At 40.3% G+C, this 24,672-nt stretch overlaps 1 protein-coding gene across 14 annotated transcripts in view; it reads left to right on the forward strand.

Moving 5' to 3' along the window:
* The window catches only part of osp (outspread), a 418,306-nt gene that overhangs the window by 353,756 nt on the left and 39,878 nt on the right, over nucleotides 1-24,672 (forward strand). For all 14 annotated transcript variants that reach the window (XM_067765574.1, XM_067765584.1, XM_067765576.1 and 11 more), the window contains one exon: nucleotides 7,783-8,422. In XM_067765574.1, the coding sequence (XP_067621675.1) occupies nucleotides 7,783-8,422 (640 nt within the window). The remainder of the gene's footprint in view (nucleotides 1-7,782; nucleotides 8,423-24,672) is intronic.

Here is a 24,672-nt window from a genome sequence, read left to right on the forward strand (position 1 = left end):
GTTCTTTTGTGAAAATTTTGCACAACGCAAAACCATTACACTTTTACCCTGCATAAAATGACGGTGTGGCAGTGTAACCATGCTCACAAATTTTTACAGATAGCATACGTTTCCGGCATCTGCCCAGTGCAGTTCCTGCCTTGGACGATGCCGTTTCCTTAGATGTTATGGGCTCAGCGTCGGTAATCCCCGACGGGTGGTTTTGTCGCAGTACTGCCTAGCCGCGCACCCAACAATATCGGATACCCAGGCACTCTCCCTAGGACATCCCATCCTATTGTCTCAACAGCACATGCGCCCCAGCCTTTTACAACCTAGGCGAACCCCCTGTCTCCTATACTGCAGTGAAACTGCAATGGGTTAACTGGGAAGATCGCGGAGATAGCCCACTTCATGAAGCTGGACAACATCTGCATAGCTGCGATGCAAGAGACTAAGCTCACTGCAAAATCTGCTTTGCACACCTGCTTTGCCTACAATGTCCATAGAAAGGACAATGCAGGAGGAATTGGAGGCGGACTCACATTTATGACTCACCACTCTGTGCAGTATAATATATTTGAACGCGAGATCAGCCACAGCGACAGTGTCTTGTAACGTCATGGAACAGCTGTCCCGTCAGGCGATGCGAATTTAGAAATCAACATTTACATTCCTCCTGTCACCTGCTGCACCAGTGGATATATTGCCTATTATAATTGCTTTCTTCACTGGTGAAGATCGCATTATTCTAGACGATTTTAATGCCCACCATGATCCGTTGCATTCTGATCTACAATCAGACAGTTGGGATGATATTTATTCAATATGCTTCAACGTGAGGGACTGTCAATGGAAGAATCAACCGAACGGTGTCATAGACGGATCTTTCGTATCAAACATGGCCAGAAGGGCCTTGAGAGCTCGCAATCATACCTGTTGGTTCATAGCAAGTCCGTTGCCTTAATCTCATACTACTAGATTTTTTCCAAGGGAAAAGCCCAACGGTGGTCAAGCGGCGCTGCCAGCCTCGCTTATGTCGCTCTCTCATCGGCAAATTCCCCTCAATATCGCTGCGCCCTAGGACTTAGAAAAGGGAGAAATTTAGGTGCCTTATGTATACCAGCGAGGTTCGACATCTCCGATTTATATTCGACTTTATAAGGTTAGGTTCTAATGCCTTTAAGGCAGCCTGGGTGTTGACAAAAATCGTGGCATTGATGTCTGAGACCGTACTATCCTGGAGCAGTCTGGCGTCGATTTGCCTGCAGATATTTCTAGTACATTTTAGCTCCAGTCCCTTTTACACTTTCGAGCCAACCTTGTAGGTTGTAGTGCCCCTTTCGCTGTCTAGGCCTTCCTCCAATCCCCTCTTGAAGAATATCTTAGATGTTCTGCACCTGAAAGTCATAAATCACCGTGACGTGATCGGTGTCGGATGTTAGGTTATCTGTGATTCCATTTAATCGTCTCTTTGTTGTGTCATCTAATATCGTCGCGTGTCCGTATTCGTTTGACTTTTACATGTTGGATTCTCCAAATCCAGTCCTTGCACGAACACTTTTAGATGCATCAAGTGAAAAATTAGGTTTAACACTTCCTGAGGTGGGCTTCTCACTGCGCATGACATACGTGGGCATGCTAGCCTTTGCACCTTCCCAAACCATTCTTGATTGCTCTTCTTATTCAGCGCCTTCTACCAGAAAAGAGCTCTTTAGCCCTACTTTTCACTGAAAAAAGTCGTAAACGGTAAATGAGTTTGTTTCTGGCCTCATCATTTCTGTCGAAGCTGCATAAACTTCAAGCAGAAATTATCAATAAACTATAGATTTGACATCCAACATATTGGGCTCGGGACATTTTCCGCCTCGCTGCTCTTACACATTCGATAAGCTTTCAGTGTCAATAAATGACAAATAAAAAACCATAGGGAGCAAAACATTAAAAAGCACTTTCTATGCACTTGTTTGTATTTTTGTATGTCGCCGTGACTCACCTAGCATAGCAAAAAAATCTATACAACAAAATTAAGGTCTTAACAAAATACTATGAAATTGTATACTAATTGGCACCCCACTGTAGCACCTGTCACAGCTGTTTGCATGCAACAATTTAATGTTACGGGTATCGGGTATGAGAATGAGATGAACGTGCTTTCCAAATTTTATAGAATTGTGTATCTGTAGGAAAAGTGTTGGTCGCTGCTGCTTATTGACTGTTGGCCTTACTCACTGGGCTGCATGTGGTTGGGCATACTTTTTTTTCCTTACTGTCTTCGACTGCCGGTACTAGACCTGCTCAATTTGGTTGACTGACTGTGCGACTCCAATGGTGAAGGCCAGCAGAAGTCCACAACACTAAACATTGTTTCTTTATCATAATTTCCGCTCTTTCTAGTATTTTAAACTCATATGCGCCAAAGGCAAGGATTGCAGAAAATAATATCGTTACATGAAAAGTGCACTAAAATATTCGAACGTGCTACATAAATTCATATTAACGAGCAGTTAAGTTGACGTGTTTATTGTTAGTGCGGCGTGAAAGGGAGAGGCTAAATATTAGAAAATAGTTAAAAATATTTCTCTAGATTGGATAAACAAAAAACTGTTTTAGAGGGAAATGAGCGCTAATTCAATAAACAAAATATTTCGTTTTCATTTAGAAAACTTACCGCGTTCTGAAGAAAAGTTTTATTTTCATAATAAAATCTAGAGTACCCGCCAAACTTTGCTCTGCCGAAAATTTGTTTGCCTACATTTAAAAAATAGGTCTCGCTCCTTTCTTTTCTACTTTATATTTCATTTTTCTTCTTATTATAACCATGCCTTATTCCGTTTATCTCCTTCCCACTCCCAAACCAACTTCCGTTCCCAGTCACATTCCTATTCCTACCCCCCGACTTCCCCTCCCACTCCCATTCGCACTCCCATTCCCACTCCAACCCAATCCCAACCCAATTAAACTTGTACTCCTATTCCTACTCCCATTACCATTCCCACTTCCCCTCCTAGACCCACTGCTGCTCCCTCTCACACTCCCAGTTCCATTATTACTCCCTCTTCGTCTCCAACCCCCACTCTCACTTCAATTTCTTATATCTGAAATCTCTATATCAAACATTGAATACCTGCTTCACCATACCGACTTCAATATCGTTTTTTCATAAACGTCTACAAAACTATATTTAACTAACACAGGTGCAGTTTTATAATTCGCAATCATTGTTATATATTATACTAGCAGACCCGGCAGACGTTGTTCTGTCTAACTCTGCCCTATCCCTATACACTTTTTCCTAACCTGTTTATTCACTCCTCCCTCCGTCTTTTTCGCTTCATCTCCATCTTCGTCTCATTCTATCTCTTTCTCGGTCTGCTTCTCTCTTTCTCTTCTCTCAAGTTTTTCTCCTTCTTCTTCATCTCTTATTGCCAGTCACAGAGGGTGGTATGTATTTTGTTCCAGTCCCATTCCGAGTTTCAGTCCCAGTCCCACTCCGAGTCTTAGTCTCAGTCCCAGTCCTAGTCCTAATCCCAGTCCCAGTCCGTCTCTGGTATACTTCCCGGAAAAAGGCATCGTAACTACTAATATAGGCAAATTTATATACGAAATTTCAGGCAAATCGAATAGGACGTACATATGTAAATAGGTATGTGGGTATTATTAATTCTTGTCTTTATTTCGGCTTCGCGTGCATATTTATTAGTTTTGCCAGGTTGATGTGACTCGAATATCACAATGAACTTTAGAGCTCTCAGCAACAGCTTTCATTTGATATCCATAATACACACACATTCTAGGTGTATACGGGTCCATGTTTTGGCCTATATCTCAAGACCCTAGTCACTCAGCGGTGGAAAACTTTCACTTTATTAAAGCATACATACATCAGATGCTTCAATTTGATACCCATAATGCAAAAACACATTCTAGGTTTTTGGCTATATCTCGAGACCCTAGCCTCCCAGTTGTATGAAAATTATCCTGTATTATAGCACTCACCAAGAGCTTTCATTTGATATCCATATTGTATAAACACATTCTAGGAGTACCCGGGTCCACGTTTTGGGCTATATCTCGAGACCCTAGCCTCCCAGTTGTATGAGAATTATCCTGTACTATAGTACTCATCAACAGCTTTCATTTGATATCCATATTGTATAAACACATTCTAGGGGTACCCGGGTCCACGTTTTGGGCTATATCTCGAGACCCTAGCCTCCCAGTTGTATGAAAATTATGCTGTACTATAGCACTCATCAACAGCTTTCATTTGATATCCATATTGTATAAACACATTCTAGGGGTACCGGGTCCACGTTTTGGCCTATATCTCGAGACCCTAGTCACCCAGGCGTAAGAAAATTATCCTGTACTATAGCAGTCATCAACAACTTTCATTTGATATCCATATTGTATAAACACATTCTAGGGGTACCCGGGTCCACGTTTTGGGCTATATCTCGAGACCCTACCCTCCCAGTTGTATGAAAATTATCCTGTACTATAGCACTCATCAACAGCTTTCATTTGATATCCATATTGTGTAAACACATTCTAGGGGTACCCGGGTCCACGTTTTGGGCTATATCTCGAGACCCTAGCCTCCCAGGGGTATGTAAATTATCCTGTACTATAGCACTCATCAACAGCTTTCATTTGATATCCATATTGTATAAACACATTCTAGGGGTACCCGGGTCCACGTTTTGATCTCAAGACCCTAGGCACGTAGCGAAAAAAAGGTAGACGTTGGCCGATTCCCAGACCTACCCAATATGCTCACAAAATTTCATGAGAATCGGTTTAGCCCTTTCGGAGGAGTTCAGCCTCTAAAACGGTGACAGAAGAATTTTATATATTAGATATAGATAGATAGTTGAGACGTTCTCCTGCATGACAATAGTCCTCCCGGCGATGTACCAACACTCTCAGTAAAGAGAGGCATTCCCCATTTTGAGGTTTCTGCAAGAAATTTTGTATCTTCCTTATTCTCCCTCCTCTTCTCAATGTTTGATCTCACTCTCTCCTTCTATTTTTCCCCTTTCGATTTCCCGTTTTCTACTCCCACTTTCTTCCTCTCCCTCAACCTCTCGTTATTTTTCTTCATCTCCGCCCATTCTTTGGCTTCCTTTCCTTCATATCTTCTCCTCGCACTTTCTGCAATTTAATCTCCATTTCCTAATCCCACTTTTTTTTCCTTCCCCTCCCCCTGGTACACTTACAAGAGAATAGGGTCCCGAATATCAGACCGACCACTGATACTTTGCCCGGCAGGAATTGTTTATGAAATATTAAGCTAGGAAAAGTGATACCACTTAACCGAATCTCAATACGTCTATCTCTGTTTTAGTTCCCGGAAAGAAAAGTTCCTCAAATAATGAGTTAGTCATTGAATTTCAATAAAATGGCACCATACACAATTTTTATTTAAAATAGGTAGGCCCGTGGTCCATTTCCCCGAATGAAAAATTTCTGAAATATTATCTTGGTCAAAGATGGTGTACTTCTCGGTCAGTTGCTGTTTCGAGACTGGGTAACAGTGCTATCCGCAGCAGTCGCTGCCTTATCCTCGCGAGCTTAGGGTACAAACATAGAACGTGATCTATCATTTCTTCTTAAAAACCGCCTTTACGATATCTGCTGTCACTTCCCGTGCATAATTTATAAGCAAGTGATGTCAACATGTAGTTATCGGTAAGAACGCCCGTCATAAGCCGTCAGTCTTCTCTCTTTAGAGATATGATCAATTTTTTAATTTTAATATCCGAAAACAAGACGAAGTACTTGCTGTCAGCAATGCCGCCCTGTTGACGTATATGAATTCGAAGTTCTGAAGAACTTCGCAACAACGAACAGGGATAGCCATGCCAGCTTAGCAATCCAAGTTGGAATTGATTGTTGCCAACAAGTCCTTTTTTGGCCAGAGCTTAAAAGTAAAATCTTCTATCGACGAACAAAAATCTTACTCTTAAAGGCTCTAATCATGCCTGTACCTACTATTTGCGCCTGAAATACACTGCAGTTACCTAAATTCTTGTAGGACCTGCTTATTTCTAGACCGAGATAGTATCTGGGTGAGTTATGCCGAAGACTTCATACCTCATGATGAAAGCTGAGCCATGCTCTTTTCCCACGCGTTTTATCCGAATAGTCGGTTGTATAAGATGTGTAATACATAGAGAATAGATATATATAAGCAATACCACAGCGGGTTAGGGGGCTTAGAATATACCCGCGGCAGGTATGCCTGTCGTAAAAGGCGACTAAAATACCAAATTGATTCAAGGGGTTGTTTGGCGCAACCCTTTAAAGGGGATGCCAGCGCAATATATAGCTTATCCAACCCATTTGTAACCCTCACCTACCCGTTTCGAATCCTGTTTCTTTAACACCCGAGGCTCCGGCGACCCCAAGTGCCTTATGGATCTAAGGGATGGGAGGGCGGTATGGCCTAGAAGGTTTCATGTAATCCTTTTACAAATTTTCACGTTTCTTGTTATGAATTACTTATCTAAACAATACGTGACGTATGCGTAAATTAGGGTGGGTCGGACCCAAGGTCCTCATGGACCGGCCAGTTCAACCTAACCTAACCTAACCTAAGCATACCCCAAAAAAATAATTTTCGAGCCTGCGAAATTTCATTTTAAAAATTCTTCTAAATCTCCAGAAAAGAAATTTTTTTCAAAAAACTGCATTACCATCATCTTTAGCGCATGAATTCACTTGGGACTACGCCAATTGACACTAAAAAAAATACATAAAAAATGATTTGAAGCCTTGAAAATAAAAATAAAAATGCATAAAAATCGAAAAAATCGATGAAATTTCGCAGGCTCGAAAATTATTTATACTTTTTTTCCTGAGACCAAATCCTATCGCGCGATATCGGTTAATAAATCGACCCACCCTAACGTAAGTATTTGATAAACAAGAACATATGCCATTTACGAAAGCATTTGGTGACATTTGAAGTTTCTATCTGATAAATTGAGGAAGATTTGACAAAAATTGGTTGTATGGGGAACATATGTATGCTTTAGTGATCAAATTTCAAAAAGATGTCTCGAATATTGAGGGACTAGTTTTCGTCTAAACAGTCAGAACGACATGGCTAAATCAAACCAAATTGTCAACCTGATGGATTCTGTTTACTTATTGGTGGGTTTATCTCTTTAAGGACTGGAGTACTTACAATTTTGAGATTCGTGACAAACTTTATATACCATTTCATTTCTATGAAAGGTATAAATATAACAAATTCTACCGTTATACTAGCTAATACTGCCCTAACTTTGGTCTAGCTGCATAACTTTTAATAAGTTTTTACTGCTTACTCTCCTTCGCCATCTCCCTCTTTTCTTTGTCATTTTATTGACTCTTCTCTTTGTGTTTCTTTTGCCCTCTCCGTCTTTTCTATCCCTTATTTCTTTCTAGGTCCTAATCGTTCTCGGCCCTCCGCTCCATCTAACCCTATCTCTCTATCTTCGTGTAACTCTTATCACTTCCCAGTCTGTTTCTCCTTCCCTCGTTTTCTTTCTAGTTCTTTTTAATCTTCTCCGTCCCTTATTCTAACCCCCAGCCACAGTCTCAGCCCCAGCTCCTGAACCAGATCCTTTCCTCAGACGTACTCAAAATGCTCAAAAAAATTTTATGAGAATCGGTTGAACCGTTTCGAAGATGTATCTTAAACTTTGTGTTGTACACATATACATTAATATACTCACATATATTTATGTTATTGTTATTAATATTATAAAATATGTTAAATATTAAATTATTTTCCATTTTACAATTCCACAGCCCGAAACGGTGCCACAGGCCTGCATTGATATGACCAAAGTGCTTGAGGTCGCAATGGCGGAGGATGTGACTGGCCATACGAATTCAATTGCCATTACAGCACCGGATCGTGTGACTTTCGTGAAGGGCACATGCCTCGAAGAATCGAAATGGTGGCTTAATATATTGGCTGCATTTCCCAAATCCAAAGGGCGCCATAAACGTAATGCTACATTTCCAGGCGGTCAAGCTACTACAACAATATTGCAGCAAATGAATTCAGATGCTGTTTCTGCCGCTGGCATACAAACACGCAACCGCCATAATTCATACCATAAGGATGCATTGACGTCCGTGCAAACGACCAGTGTGCTAATTGGCAGTGGTGGCAATGCACAACGCTCATCCAGCTCCGTGACGACAGCAACATCGTCGGCATCGCCAACGAAACGCGGCAATGACTATCGTAATGTTAACAATGAAGACGATGAAGATGATGGTGAAGACGATGATGATGAAGATGATGGTGTTGAAACAGGCGAGGACGAAGATGAAGACGAAGTAGTAAGTGTGCGCGTTGGCGATGAAGTGGACGCGGCCAAAATGGAATCGCAGCAAGACGACAAAAGTCGCTGTGATAGCAAAGGCACTAATAGCAAAGGTGGGTTACCTTAATACATATATAATCAATCTTTATATGTATGAAGTATATCTATGTATGTACATGTAGCAAAGTCTTCATCACCTTCACAGAAAACAACTTGATCGCCTTTAAATCGGCTAGAAATCATTTTGATATTTATTTTTAAAATTGCACTTTTTCGCCGCATAATTTTATAGCTCCTATACAGATACTGGAATTAGTTATTCGCATATCTTTCTACATGATATGTATGTTTGTACATAGAACGGCACGAAATATTCGCAAATTTTGCAGCCTATAATTTAGAGTAGAAAATGTTCCATGCGTGTATATGTGAATATGTTGTTCGGCATGGATATGAAATTCTCATGAATACAAATATCCTGCGGGTATGACTGGTTAAAAAGTTCTTGGTACTTTTACAATTAAATTTTTTTTATTTGTTTGAGATTCGTACGGTGTCTTAAAAGTCTACCCTAAGGATGCTCATAAAAGAACTATTTCGCTTAGATGGATTCAACATATGCTACAATTTAGCGCGAGTATTTGCAGATACTGCTCTATAGCAGTTGCGGCCAAAACACATGCAGTGACATTGATATTGAAATGAACCACTCCCGCAAGAGAACCAAATTACGTAACTAATCGCGTAGAGTTCCATATTTTCCTCAAATATTAAGTTATTCTAAAGACCTTTATCTATATATAACAAGTAAGGAAGGCTAAGTTCGCGTGTAACCGAACATTATATACTCAGTTGAGAGCTATGGAGTAGTAAAATTAACCTAGGGTAAACCTGGAATGTGTATGTATGACATGTGTATCAAATGGAAGGTATTAAAGAGTATTTTAAAAGGGAGTGGGCCATAGTTCTATAGATGGACCCCATTTAGGGATATCGCCATAACGGTGGACCAGGGCTGACTCTAGAATTTGTTTGTGTCGTGTGGGTATCAAACGAAAGGTGTTGATGAGTATTTTAAAACGGGGTGGGCCTTAGTTCTATGGGTGGACGACTTTTCGAGATATCGCCATAAAGGTGGACCAGGGCTGAATCTAGAATTTGTTTGTACGATATGGGTATCAAATTAAAGGTATTAATGGGGGTTTTAAAAGGGAGTGGTGGTAGTTGTTTATGTGAAGGCGTTTTCGAGATATCGACCAAAATGTGGACCAGAGTGACACAGAACATCATCTATCGGGTACCGCTAATTCATTTATATATGTAATACCACGAACAGTTATCCTTCCAAGATTCCAAGGGCTTTTGGTTTCTCCCTGTAAAACTTTTTCATTTTCTTCTACTTAATATGGTAGTAGTCACACCCATTTTACAAAGTTTTTTCTTAAGTTATATTTTGCGTCAATAGACCAATCCAAGTACCATGTTTCATCCCTTTTTTCGTATTTGGTATATTAGTATGGCATTTTTTTCATTTTTAGTAATTTTCGACATCGAAAAAGTGGGCGTGGTCATAGTCGGATTTCGACCATTTTTTACACCAATATAAAGTGAGTTCAGAGAAGTACGTGAACTGAGTTTAGTAAAGATATATCGATTTTTGCTCAAGTTATCGTGTTAACAGCCGAGCGGAAGGAGAGACGGTCGACTGTGTATAAAAACTGGGCGTGGCTTCAACCGATTTCGCCCTTTTTCACAAAAAACAGTTATCGTCCTAGAATCTAAGCCTCTACTAAATTTCAAAAGGATTGGTAAATTTTTGTTCGACTTATGGCATTAAAAGTATCCTAGACAAATTAAATGAAAAAGGGCGGAGCCACGCCCATTTTGAAAATTTCTTTTTTTTTTTCTTTTGTTGCACCATATCATTACTGGAATTGAATGTTGACATAATTTACTTATATACTGTAAAGATATTAACTTTTCTTTTAAAATTTGACTTTAAAATTTTTTTTTTTAAAAAGTGGGCGTGGTCGTTCTCCGATTTTGCTAATTTTTATTAAGCATACATACAGTAATATGAGTAACGTTCCTGCCAAATTTCGTCATGATATCTTCAACGACTGCCAAATTACATCTTGCAAAACTTTTAAATTACCTTCTTTTAAAAGTGGGCGGTGCCACACCCATTGCCCAAAATTTTACTAGTTTTCAATTCTGCGTCATAAGTTCAACTCACCTACCAAGTTTCATATTTGTTAATGAATTATCGCACTTTTTCGATTTTCGATATCGAAAAAGTGGGCGTGGTTATGGTCCGATATCCTTCGTTTTAAATAGCGATCTGAGATGAGTGCCCAGGAACCTACACACCAAATTTCATCAAGATACCTCAAAATTTACTCAAGTTATCGTGTTAACGGACGGACGGACGGACGGACGGACAGACGGACATGGCTCAATCGAAAAAAAACTTGATACAAGCAAATGCATATAAATCAATGAACCTCCTCAAAGAGCAGTGCAGGCCATTAAAAAAAATTTCTTAAAAGTTATATATGAATTTAAAAATGAAGCCATTACAAATGCCAACACAGACGTTGTAAGTGTGAGTATATGGTGAAGCTGTGTGTGTAAGCTCTGAAGCAATCCCCTTGTTGTAAGCATAGTAAAGCTGGAGACATTGGTGCTTTATCGGTAACCGTATCGGTAACCTTATAACAGCTGATTCGACCAATCTTATGAGAATCAATGCAATCGATTATTGGTGCCGCTAAGGTCGTAACCGTATCGTAGCCAACCAATTGGGTTTTGGTTTACCGTCGTAACGATAAACAGCTGATTACGTTAGGGATACGACTACAGCGATACGACAAACGGCACCAATGACTCCAGCTTAAGAGAATATTTCAACAGTAAAAGTTTGCTTGAGTAGTAAGCACAAACACAGCACCTATAACTTAAATTTTAAGCACAGCAAGAAGATGTGAATACATTCTGCTCTTTTGTTGGAAATATAGAACTAGGATAGGAAGCATGACCAAATGCATACTGATATACAAAGTGTTTACAAAAACAAAGCACGTGATTAAGTATTCAGGTTTATGTTGAAATTATTGGTAGGTTTTTGTTGATTGTAACATTATTGAGAGATTTATATTAAAATATAATTTAAAACAATTAAGCTAAATAAAGTAGAATAAAAAAAAAACTTTATAAAATAGAATAAAATTCGATAAAATAAAATAAAATAAAGTAAATCAAAATAAAATAAAATAAAATAAAATAAAGTAAAATAAAATGAAATAAAATAAAATAAAATAAAATAAAGAAAAATAAATTAAAATAAAATAAAAAAAAACGAAATAAAATAAAATTAAAACAAAATAAACAAAATAAAGTAAAATAAAATTAAAAAATTATATAAAATAAAATAAAATGAAATAATACAATTAAAGGTAAGGAAAAGAGCGGAAAGTAGAGGAAAGGAAAACAATCGAAAAGAAAAGAAAAGAAATGAAAAGAAAAGAAAAGAGAAGAAAAGAAAAGGAAATGAATGGAAAGAAAAGAAAAGAAAAATAAAGTAAAAGATAATAAAGTAAAAACTGGAAAGAAGTGGTAAGGAAAGAAAGGGAGAGGAAAGGAAGGGAGTGTAAAGGAAAGCAAAAGAAAGGAATGGAAAGGAAAATACGCGAAAAGTTTAGAATACGAAACTCACTGGAAAAACTTCAGGAGACGCGTAATAGGTTAAACTCTTACTTATACAGAATCAACCCAGACATACTCAACGTATGCGGAACTGCTCCATACTCTCTTGTTTCGGAACCAAACCTTTGTCCAGAAAATGGTGTTGCTGCGTGTGGCGGAAACGAACATTTTTAGGACGGTCACACTCGTGTCGGTGTGTCACGCGCAAATGGTGTTTGCATCGATCGGGGTGTTCTGACCTAGATCCCAATATTAGTCGCCCCTTCATTTCTTCAGAACTTTAGTGGCATCTTGCTGTTCACGCGCAGGTCACCCCGTAGTCTGCGCCTTAGCGTCCCCACCAACTTCTAGCAGCATCGCTGCTCAGCAAACCATAACAACTACCCACTGCTGCTCGCGGCCTACGAAACCCTGCCCCTTACCCCAAAAGAGACGACGTCTTCCCCGTTGGTCTTAAGGATACTGCAGTAAAACTGCAATGGGTCAACTGGGAAGATCACGGAGACAATGAACTCCATGAAGCGGTACAATATCCGCATAGCTGCGATTCAAGGGACTCAGCCCCCTGCAAAATCTGCCTTGCGCACCTGATCTGGCTTATTTGTACCAATACTTAATCAGGAGATTAATAAGAAACTCGGCAGAAACCTATTATTTTCCATGAAAACCCCGATTTACATACGTATATGAATAGGATTACGCCTACCATGGTAAGAAGGTTAGAAGCTCGTTTATTTTATGGATGGCCCTTGCTACAACTCCCGGCAAAATTTATGCCAAACATTATCTTTAAAAAATTTCGCCAGTCGCCTTGAGGAAGCTTGAGCCCAGACTATGTGGCCACAGTAATATACTGTCATCAATTGCTGGCCGAACAGACTACCTGCGCTTCGAACGGGCTCTTACAGCCACAATAGAGGTGGATTATTCAAGCAAGGGTGTCCAAATGGCAGACAAGGCGTACACGTATACACCGAAGGCTCCAAATTAATGGAACGAATAGGTTCTGCGTTATACTGTGCTGATCCGGAAATAAACAGATCCTACAAGCTGCCAGATTACTATAGCATTTTCCAAGAAAGTAAAGTAAGAAGAGGAAAGAAGTGGTAAGGAAAGAAAGGGACAGGAAAGGAAGGGAGTGTGAAGGAAAGGAAAAGAAAGGAATGGAAAGGAAAATACACGGAAGGTTTAAAATACGAAAAACACTGGAAAAACTTCAGGCCTGTCAAAATACCATGCTCAGAACTGCCACGGAATGTCGTCTTATGTCTCCGGAGCATCATCTACACATTGAACCCCTTTTTCAAAAAGAAATACCCCGAACTCGCAGTTGAGGAATGGAACCTCTCCAGGGAGACGCGTAATAGGTTAAACTCTTACTTATACAGAATCAACCCAGACATACTCGACGTATGTTCTGCTTGTAAGGTGTCCTCACATAACACCAACCACCTTTTCAATTTGCAATATGGCATGAACTTCTCTTTGGTAGAACCCCGTTAAACAGGAAGTTTCCTCGGACTCCCGTTAGACGATATTGATGATAATTTGTGAGTGGTTGCACCAATTGGATGTAGCGACAGCATTGTTACAACAACTCAGATTTCCTAATTTGGCATTATTTAAAACTGGCAGCCCTGCTCATAATTAAAGTAAGCTTTGAAAGTGTTTTATCGAAACGCTATTATTGAGGTCGAAAGAAAAATAACTCTTCACAACAAAAGCTTCTTTGGACTGAGATGGAAGTTCAAAAGTAATTTCTGTTCTTAGGTTGTTGTTGTTGTGGCGATATGGACACTCCCCGAAGGCCTTGGGGAGTGTTATTGATGTTGATGGTCCTTTGCCGGATGCAGATCCGGTACGTTCCGGTAACAAGCACCATAAAGGCACTATCCCGACCATCTCGCGAAGGATTTGGTATGACCACATGAAACCTTCTAGGCCATCCCGCCCTCCCATCCCCTAGATCCACCAGAAGTTCGGGGTCGCCAGAGCCTCGTCTGTTAATGAAACAGGATTCGCCACGGGTAGGTGAGGTTGAAAATTGGGTTGGAGAAGCTATATATTGCGCTGGCAACCCCTTCAGAGGGTTGTGCTACACAACCCTTTGAATAAATTTGACACGTTAGTCGCCTCTTACAACAGGCATACCTACCGTAGGTATTTTCTAAGCCCCCTAACCCGCTGGGGAGTCTGTTCTTAGGTCTTATGCTCCGGTCCAGAAAGTGTTTCTATCGACAGTGTGAAGTGCTTTGAATTCTCTTGTTTCAAATTTCTCAGAATTAGATTCGCAGCAAGAGAATTCAAATCGTTTCCTCTGCTTCCATATGCGGGTTCCGATATTTTTGGCAAGAGCATCATCTTTCCGCAGTGTTTGAACTGTCACATATCTTTCAAAGAACTTTTCTCTTGAACCCTCTCAGAGCCGCCTCATCAGATGTTGTCATGGTCCATGCTTCTGCACCATACAGCAGGACGGGTACGATAAGTGACTTGTAGAGCACGATTCCGAGAGAGGACTTAACTTTTCAATTGCCTACCTAGTCCAAAGTAGAATTTATTGGCAAGAGTGATTCTCGCTGGATTTCAGCGCTGATGTTGTTGTTAGTGTTAATGCTGGTTCCCCAAGAAACAAAGTATTTTACTATTTCGCTATTATGGCTGTCAACAGTGGCGTGGTTTCCATGGCGCAAATGCGCTGACTCTTTGATGGTTGACAACAGGTACCTTGTTTTCGCATAAGTTACTTAAACTAAAAACTTATTGAGGTTATTCCAATGAGCCGCAGTGTACATCCTCGTGGGCACACATATGAACTGCATTTGACATAAACTAATTTTCAGTCATTAATATCGTAAAGAAAATGTTACATGGGCGACCAAACATATTTTAACTTATCGAACGGCGCATTACACCGTATCTTGCAAAGGCTTGGAATATACAGTGGATTGGATCGATGATTTTAAAACTTTGTAAGCTTGCAGTTGATTTTTAATTCACCTTTAAGCCGCTGTCCGTGGGTTGATCGTCGCGATGGTGGTTGGATCAGCATGTCAAGTTGTGCCGCACAAGCTGGTACTTAAAATACATTTCAACACATACATGTACTATATGTATGGATGTATATAAATGTTGTGAATATATTCGAGCTCCAAGCTCTTTTGAACGAACCATTGCGCTTGATTAAATCAATAAATAATAAAATGTGAAAATTTCAACAAATGAATGAGCATAAAACTATTCATTGATCGTGCATTTGCCAATACAATTGCAACCAACTCAGGTATGATATTATAACGTACGGATGTATTGAATCGCCCTCGAAACGTTTACTTCTATTTATCTGCTCGTTACAATGTTAGTCGAAGAGTTCTAAAAGAACTATAAAAATTAAAATATGTTCACAAAACCGAATATTTCTTGACAACGAAGAATATTATCTAGAAACCTAGCTATGTGTTTCAGCAACAAAATTGGAGTCAACCGATCGAGAATGATACATATTTCAATAGCTTAGTCTTCTTAGCGGAGGCGTACTCTAGATCAAAGGCCGTCAGTTAATGAAATAAATATTCTCGCCCCCTTCACATATATTATTATTCTCTTTCATTTAGTAGTCACTCAGCAAGCATTCTAGCAACATTGTAGGAGGCTGTTGTTTAATTGCGTTGAGTGTTGACAAGTTTGCGTGCATACATCTTGCCTCGTTGCTCGTTAATCAACAACTAAACCACCACCACCACTACGATGGTAATACTCTTATCAACGCAATAACAGTTTCAACTTTGGTGATCACTGCACTCGGTCAACTAAACATACAATCCTTTTAAACACTTCCTCTATATAAACTGATGAAAAAGATGTCCTTAAACCCCCAGCGGGTAAGGGGGTCAGAATATACCCGCGGTAGGTATGCCTGTCGTAAGAGGCGACTAAAATACCAGATTCAAGGGGTGTGTAGCGCAACCCTTCAGGTTGCCAGCGCAATATATAGCTTCTCCAAATCCAATTGTCAACCTCACCTATCCGCGGCGAATCCTGTTTCACTAACAGACAAGGCTCTGGCGACCCCAAGCTCCTCATGGATCTTGGGGGTGGGGAGGGAGGGGATGGCCTGAAGGCTTAATGTGGCCACATAAATCGTTCCCGAGATGGTCGGGCTAGCACCTTATTGGTGCTGTGGTACCGGAGCTTACCGGATCTGCATCCGGCAAAGGACCATCACATCGATAACACTCCCCAAAGCCTTCGGGGAGCAACCTTATCGCTACAACAACAACAACAACAACATGTCCTTAAACACAGACATACTGTTGATGAATTTGGATTTTTTAATTTTAACAATATTTATTATAAGCAGAACTAAACCTCGATCTATGTATGTATGGTATTAAGTTGTAGCTCAATTTGAAGGCTGTCAAAAATTGCCCGAATGATTCCATCTTAAATACCTAGATCTCTAGCTCAATGATAAGTTACTTAAAAACCGGTCGCAATGTTCGACATCATCTATTTGGGACTTCTAAATATCTAGATCTTTGCCCCATCAAGAAAAGTATCCTAAATATTGCATTATGATGTGAAAGTATGTGAAAAGTACGATCACTAGGATAGGCACGTTGTCGATGAGGTGAAGGCTTAGCCAAACTCCATGGCGCCCAACTATGTGGCTGAGCGGTCTAGGGGACTTCATCTACGCCGTTCAAACTCATGATGTTGGTGACCAAGAACTGGCAACCAGGGTGTTATGCGGACGGTGCCTATTGGATGATTTGCAGCCAGGGGATATATTTTTGGCTGTATCCTAACGGAGCCTTCCTCGGATAGTAACGATGGTGTTAGCGCAGAAAGCGTTGCTATGGCTTTTTATGTTAGACTACGCCGACAATAACCCCGTTCTCAAAGACAAAAATCCTGAGCTTCAGGAAGACGCGCGTCACTATAGCTCAACTTTCGCCTAGATACTGTAATTGATGAATTCCTACTTATCCAGAATCAACCCCGTCATACCATATCTATATCCTCCTGGAAGGTGTCCCCACATGAAATCAATAATCGCTTCAATTGAAATATGGAACCAGCGACTCTAACACCCTTATCTCTTTGGTCCAAACTTGTTGAAACTGCAAGTTTTCTCGGAATCCCGTTTGTAAAAGTGGTCTTAGTTGTATTGTTTAATTCAGGCATGCTTAACGAACGAAACGATATCATTTCGTTACGATAATCAACGTTAATAAACGAAACGAAGTCATTTCGTTTCGTTTATTAACGTTAAGAACGCCAAATTAACGTTAATTTGACGATCTTAACGTTAATAAACGAAACGAAGTGACTTCGTTTCGTTTATTAACGTTGATTATCGTAACGAAATGATATCGTTTCGTTCGTTAAGCATGCCTGGTTTAATTTCAATTGCAAACATTGTTGGTTCTCCTTGACTATGTCACATGCTGCAGTCCTCAATCGTGCAAAAACAAAAATGACTAAGCAAAAGCTAAAGGAAGATCTAGTACCTGCATAATTGTCTTACGTCTTTGCGCATATTATCAACTATTAGCAATATAAACTAAATTTTATTACGTCCCTTTAAAGCATATGGTTATCAACTTAATTACATTTGGCATCTTTGCGTTGGCTAGGCATATTTTGACATAAGTAAATATGTATGTGTATTAATGCACAAAAGTAAAGGTAAAGGGCGTTTTTTAGCGATTTGAGGTTGAGCCTGATCATCATTAAACCCGAAATCACAAAAGAGTGCCATCTGCCTTGTGGGATGAACGTTATACTCTTTTATACCGTCGGTATTGCAGAGCGCGCTGAACCGTATGGAAGACTGGTCTACGGGTCGTGGTCTCAGAGTCAACCCTTCGAAACCCGAAATGTTTTTATTTACCAGGAGCTACAAAATACCACCTTTCAGACCTACTTTGTTAAATAAAGTGAGCCTCAAACTTTCAACGGAGGTAAAATACCTTGTCGCCATCTGGGACGGTAAGCTAAACTTCAACAAGCACGTCGAGGATAGAACCAGGTAAGCGATAACCGCCCTCTATGCTTCTAAGGCAGCCGTGGGAAAGATGTGGGGTATTACATTGGCTATACACCTCGGTCGTAGGACCTATTTTATTCTACGGCATCATAGTATGGTGGCTGGCACTTGAAAGGAACAGCTTAGTTTCGAGCATGACCAGGGTGCAGCGGTCAGCAGCAATGCTCATTTCAGGGGCACTCCCGTCCACACCCACAAAGGCCCTAGAAGTCATGCTCAACCTCCTTCCGATAGACCTGTATGGCAGACTCCAGGCAAGCTGCAACGCAGTGAGGCTGAACGCTATCCTGCCCTGGAGGGACGTCAGATGCGGTCATGCCAGCATTCTGGGAACCTTCTCCGAAAACTTATGTCAACTAGATTACACCAGACCCGGAGTGCACGACCATCTTCATGGATAGTTTCAAGCTAATGGTAACGTGGGTAGTGGAATCTATTCAGAAGATATTTCACTTTCCCTAAGCATAGTGCTGCCAAGCCACTGTAGCGTCTTCCAGGCAGAAATTACTGCAGTAATGGAGGCCGCCCATTTGCTGCTATCTAAGAATCCCACATCCGTGGCAATTTACTCTGACAATCAAGCGGCAATAAAAGCCGTCAGAGGCAAGAACACTTCATCGAAATCTGCAATAGAATGCAGACAAACCCTAAACGAACTTGCTTCGCGGTGCGAAACAGCTGTTGTATGGGTCCCAGCGCACAGCGGTGTATACGGGAACTGTGCTGCCGATGAACAGACAGAGCTAAGCCAGCTGATGGATATTACTCCCCCTCCTGCTGCGTGTAAATACTGGCTCACATCATTTTTTACCAAGAAGGCAAATTCCAGATGGACGCTGGAACCCACATTCCGTGTGCCCAAACAAACCTGGCCTCGCATAAATAAGAACCGAACTAGGTTCCTTATTAACCTCAACCATCTCTCCTTAGGGCCACTGATCGGGATACTAACGGGCCACTGCCTGATGGGAATATACGGCGATCGTATGGGTATTCCAACCAACGATTTTTGGTGAAGCTGCTGTCTAAAGAAGGAAGGGCTAAAGTCCATATAGTGGTATCACAATGGGCCAGCCGCCCTAAGTGTGTCCCTCACATTGTTGGGGGGAGCCACGTTAACCTGAATTAACCTTATACCGTCGGTTCCATCAAAGACTAAACGGCGTGAGTGCTAGGAGCTTGAGATGGTGGCTGATAGCAATAGTGCCCGATAATTCTACCAAAAAACCAGACAAAGGTTTCAAGATCGTGGCAGACTCCTGCAGTAATTAAAATGACCACCCGGTAACTGACCTAGTGAGTGTGCCTAAGTTGTGGAGGAAACACTTCTCTTCATAGCTAGCTAGCGAGGGAGAAGACGAACGCGATATCCTAATCGCCGATGATGAAAATCGTGCCAATTACCTCGGAATCAGCTTGCTTAATATAGCGTATAAGGTTCTATATAGCGTACTGTGCGAAAGACTGAAGTACATCCTCACGATGCGCCAGGTCCTGGAGAAGGCTCGCAATAATTGAATGTACACTCGCCATCTTTTTGTCAACTTTAAAGCCGCCTTTGACAACGTGAAAATAAGTTGCTTGCATGCTGCCATGTCTAGATTTAAGTTCCCTGCAAAGTTAATAAAGATATATCAAATGACCTTGAGCAACACCACCAGCTTGGGAAGGACCTCTCCGAGCCATTCGAAACCAAACGAGGCTTCAGACAAGGCGACCCCGTTCCGTGCGATGAAACAAAATGTGCAAGCAGAACTAAACCAAAATATTGATCGTGAGTTCTGTCTTCTCTGGATTACATAAACAGGCAAAAAAAAGCAATAAGTCTTGCGGTAAATGAGAAAAAAGCGAAGTACTTGCTGTCATCCAAGAAAGAATCGGCTCGGAAAGAATCATGCTCTACATATCATGCCTGTCGTGATGTATGGCTCGGAATCATGGATAGTGTCGAGAGAAGATGAGATAGCCTTTGGAGTATTCGAGAATAAAGTTTTTCGGAAGATTTATGGTCCTGTACATTATGCTGAGTTGGAAGAGCTAGGTGGAAGAAGACGTGACCTTCCTTGGTGTTACCAATTGGTGTCAGTTATAGAGAAACGGCGGCCACCGTGGTGTGATAGTAGCGTGCTCCGCCTGCCACACCGTATGCCCTGGGCTCACACCCCGGGCAATATCAAAATTTTAGAAATAAGGTTTTTCAATTAGAAGAAAATTTTTCTAAGCGGGGTCGCCCCTCGACAGTGTTTGGCAAGCGCTTCAAGTGTATTTCTGCCATGAAAAACTCTCAGTAAAAACTCATCTGCCTTGCAGATGCCGTTCGGAGTCGGCATAAACATGTAGGTCACGTCCGGCCAATTTGTAGGGAACATCAAGAGGAGCACGACGCAAATTGGAAGAGAAGCTCGGCCTTAGATCTGTTCGGAGGTTATCGCACCTTACATTTATTTTTTTATATATAGATAAACAGGGATTGCTGGCGTGACTTGTTATGAAATTGCCGATACGACCATAGTCTTCTTTTGGTACTTAGCAGGTTTGCGATCTAAGGCATACCAAGTCAATGTGTTTTTGCTTTCGTCAGTATGGCTCACAGTAGCCAATTGCTGGAAGCATAGCATTAGACAATTTTCTTTTGGGAAGCTTACCACATGTAGCTCTCTGAGGAACCAAAGAGCATACAACGTGTCTACACAATTGAAGCTCATGTTGATGGTGATGACTATGCAGCCAGCTCCTGCGACCGCTAAGCTGGTTATAAAATTAACTGGAGCAGTCTTTTGTTTTTTTTTTTGTTGTGATGCGGTATGTTGTACGAGTAGTGATCTACTGAGTCGTAGTATGGTGTAAAAGTATCACAAGCATCATAAATTCCGGTGCTGTCATAGTCTTTTACAGGCACACCAATTAAATGCATACCCCTCATTTAACAAAATAACCTTGAACCTTTTACCACACTTGCACTGCAAAATGAGCCGTTTATAGTGTTGATGTTATCACATATGTACATTCTTTATCATTATTACTATGAGCTGGCACCTCCCTAAAACGATCACACCACTATGATGATCAGCATAACGCAGCAGCATTACCAACAACTAAACTGAACGGTGCAGAATGGAAATATGCAATCGCTTCAGAGCCAAAATAACGCTACAAGAACACTATTCAGTCTCATCAAGTACGACGAATATAATGTCAGACCACACTTTGACCAGTAACTTTTGCTTTCATTTTATTAAATCACTGTTCAATCAAGATAAACATAGCATTTACAGGCTTCTGGTATGCACCTCAAACACTACTACACTACTCTTGCACCAGCACCAACACCAGATATAATAACAATACCAGGCATCACCATCGTCATCATCAGCATCACAAAGCTTAGTTCCAATACATAGCCAATGTTCATAATGCTTATTTCTGAAAGAGCTAAGTTAAGCGCTTGTGAGTCCAGTTATCGGTGCCCAGCGAATGATTATTGTTTACAAATATTTTGCATACCCAGCAGTACTAGCTAGTGGTGATTTCAGGCGGCATAAGGAAAGTAATAATAGTAGTAGTTAATGTTGTTGTGTTAACAGTGCTCCACTCACAAGTTGTCATCAAAATCCTCTAACGGGAGAAGACTACGGACTCATGCAGTCTATGTGAGGTCTTCATGGACCGGCCAGTTCAACCTAACCTCTAACGGGAGTATAAGGAAACTAGCAGTTTCAACAGGAGTACATTACGGATGTCGGACGGATTGGCACAACTTTCATATCTCGATACAGCAGTAAGGATAGTAGGTCCTTTAAAAGTTAAAATTGTTTTTTTTTTTCAAGAGGACAAAGTTATTTTAAAATATAGAAGTCCTGGCTGTGTTTAAGTATCTTCGAACCAGTTTCTAGTACTACTATGCACACATTCATTCTATAAGACGTCGCTACTGAACCTAGTCTCTGTCGGCTCGCCACATTCATGGCGCACTTTTTACACGGAGAGTCTGCCTTCATACATGAATTGCTTACATTATTCCCGCGTTGAAGCATTCCTATCCTAAAGGGTGACTAAAATCCACAGAACAAAAAGTTGGAGTTATCAACCAAATCATTTCTACGGAAATCGGTCTAGTACCAGAAGTTGCTTATAATTGAGCGCATCGGATTCATATCACTGTCACTTCTGAAATGTTAATAGTACCTTAGTCCTTACCATATCCGGAAAAGGAGCATCAATATCGATAACACACCCAATAACCTTCGGCGAGTGTCTTTATCGCAATCGAAATGATGAGATGCGGCCAAAAGGAAAATATTTAGCTTGAAAGGCTTGATATGCTGACTAAAAGGATAAAATTAACAATATTTCAGAACGGATAAAATCTATGCAGAAATAACATTGGTGTACACCAGTGGTCGGCAAAAATAAAAATGTAAGTGTATTGGTGAGAGTGACAGCATGAGCAACCCAGCCGGAAACTAAAATTAAAATTACAGCATGGAGGGGATGCATTTATACCAAAATTTTTGGAAAATTTCATTTTTAATTCAGAAATAGTTTGAAATATTTTCAAGTCCCTCAAACATCGCAAAAATAGAGCCGATCACTCGCTTAAAAAATCATATTTCCGAGACTAATACATTTGCCGCAACCGGGGATATACAAAATGTTTAAAAAATATATACCTGATTTAAAAAACAAAAACATAAAGATACATTCATGTCAATATAATAGTTGTTTGCAGTGCAGAAGCTCAGTTTTTTTGCGGAAGAAAAAAAGGAGTCCAGAATGAAATTGTTACAACTTTTGTTAAAATCATTTAAAAAACTCATATTGTATTGAAAAATTATTTAATATAACATACATAAAAAGGTAAAAACCCAAACCTAAGAAGAAGATGAGCTACATATGGAAAGGCCGTCATTCCAGCTGCGTTATCCCATCGTAATATTTCTCGCAGGGAACCTCATCATTTTTGCGACAGCCGTGCGCAACGTTTATTCGTTTCTGTCTCGCTAACGAGTGACGATGGAGAGTAATAGCTCCGACACATAAGCAGTTTTTCATATAGATGACTTTAACACATGCTTATGCATTATGAGTAGATTGCACCTTTTTTTACGGAGAACGGTACACTGCGCGACACTGGCGCCATCTGATATTGAAAAGTAGCCAACTCCCCAATTTTGTTCCAGGCAAATCATAAAAAGAAGAATTTGACATTTGCTTTGGCTAAGGGTGTTGGCACACTTTGCAAGTGAAATTATTTTTCCCACTGGTTGGTAAATTTTCTAACATTTTTCGCAATTAAAAACTGCGAAACAAAATATGTTAGCAAGTATTTTTGTTGTATAGGGAGAATGTTTTCAACAGTGCTTCGCGAAATTATGTATGTGAATGGGCAAGGTGTAATAAACTTCAATTGCCAAGTCTGAAGTTCCTTCATATTTACAAACGCAACATCTTGGTTGATTGTGGCGATGTTATTGGAATGCATAAGCTTGTGTTAAACGCATCTATATGAAAAATGTCATGGTACCGCGGCCTTAAGAATATGTGTGAACCAAGTTTGGCTCAATTGAGCTATGGCACGCCGACCACTGGTGTACACCCTTAAGGTCATAAGAAAGCTGTGAGAGGAGCAGTTGCCTGCTTGGCTACTTAAAAATATGTGAAATATTTTAGAATAATGGGCGATGCTAGACTTCACTACTGAGTACATCAAACTCATCTCCGCTAGTATTTGAATTTTTTTTATGTTCCGTAAAACAACAAAGCATGAAGAGTACCCTACCCTCAGCCATATAAGCCCAGTTTATCCGCATTTATTTATTGCTTTAATGCATTACAATGTTGAGCTTAAATTCTTAGTTACTTTTTACCTGAGTCAAATAAGTTGGGGGAAGACTTTGCTGCAACATCAAAAGATCTTTGGCCAGTACCTAAAGCTAGATCTTCAACTCTACATTAGCAGCAACTCAGTGTGGCTTCCACATCAGTGCTCAGTGTTGTGATGCGTTGTCGCTGATCTTATTTGTTCATTCGCTAGTTCGGCTAACTTGAAAATTTGCTGTTCGTCCGCCTGACCCTCGCTTCTTCGTTAACGCCTGTAGCCACTCAATTAAAAAATACCAAGATTAAGTGAAAAATCAAAACTAAAACGCCTTTACTTGCTGATGTTGGAGATTTTTGATGAAAATGCCGTCTGTAATGTCTGCAAGGTTGCATTCCTTTGAGTTTACCGCGTTTACACAATGAAATGTGCGCGTAAATTTATACAAATTGTGTAAATGATTTTTCATACAAAATTTGACAGCTCCTGCGTAAACTAGATAAATTTATACGTTTACACACTTTATAAGGCATTTATACGGTTACATGAGTCCCCCTATTGAATCGCCGGCAGTTAAAAGCAGTTTGCTGCATAGACATACTTGTCATAAATAGAGTATGATGGGTATGTGCATATGTATGATGTGTTTCTTTCTGTGCCTTCGTTTTGTGGCGCAAAGTTGATAACTTCTGTGTAAAATATGTGTCTCTTAGATAGTGCTTTGAAGATAAAAACAAAAATAAACGTAATTTAACTAGGCGTCCAACAGATACAACTCCAAGAACTCA

Source organism: Eurosta solidaginis, chromosome 2, assembly GCF_040869045.1.
Source record: "Eurosta solidaginis isolate ZX-2024a chromosome 2, ASM4086904v1, whole genome shotgun sequence".
Classification (NCBI taxonomy): domain Eukaryota; kingdom Metazoa; phylum Arthropoda; class Insecta; order Diptera; family Tephritidae; genus Eurosta; species Eurosta solidaginis.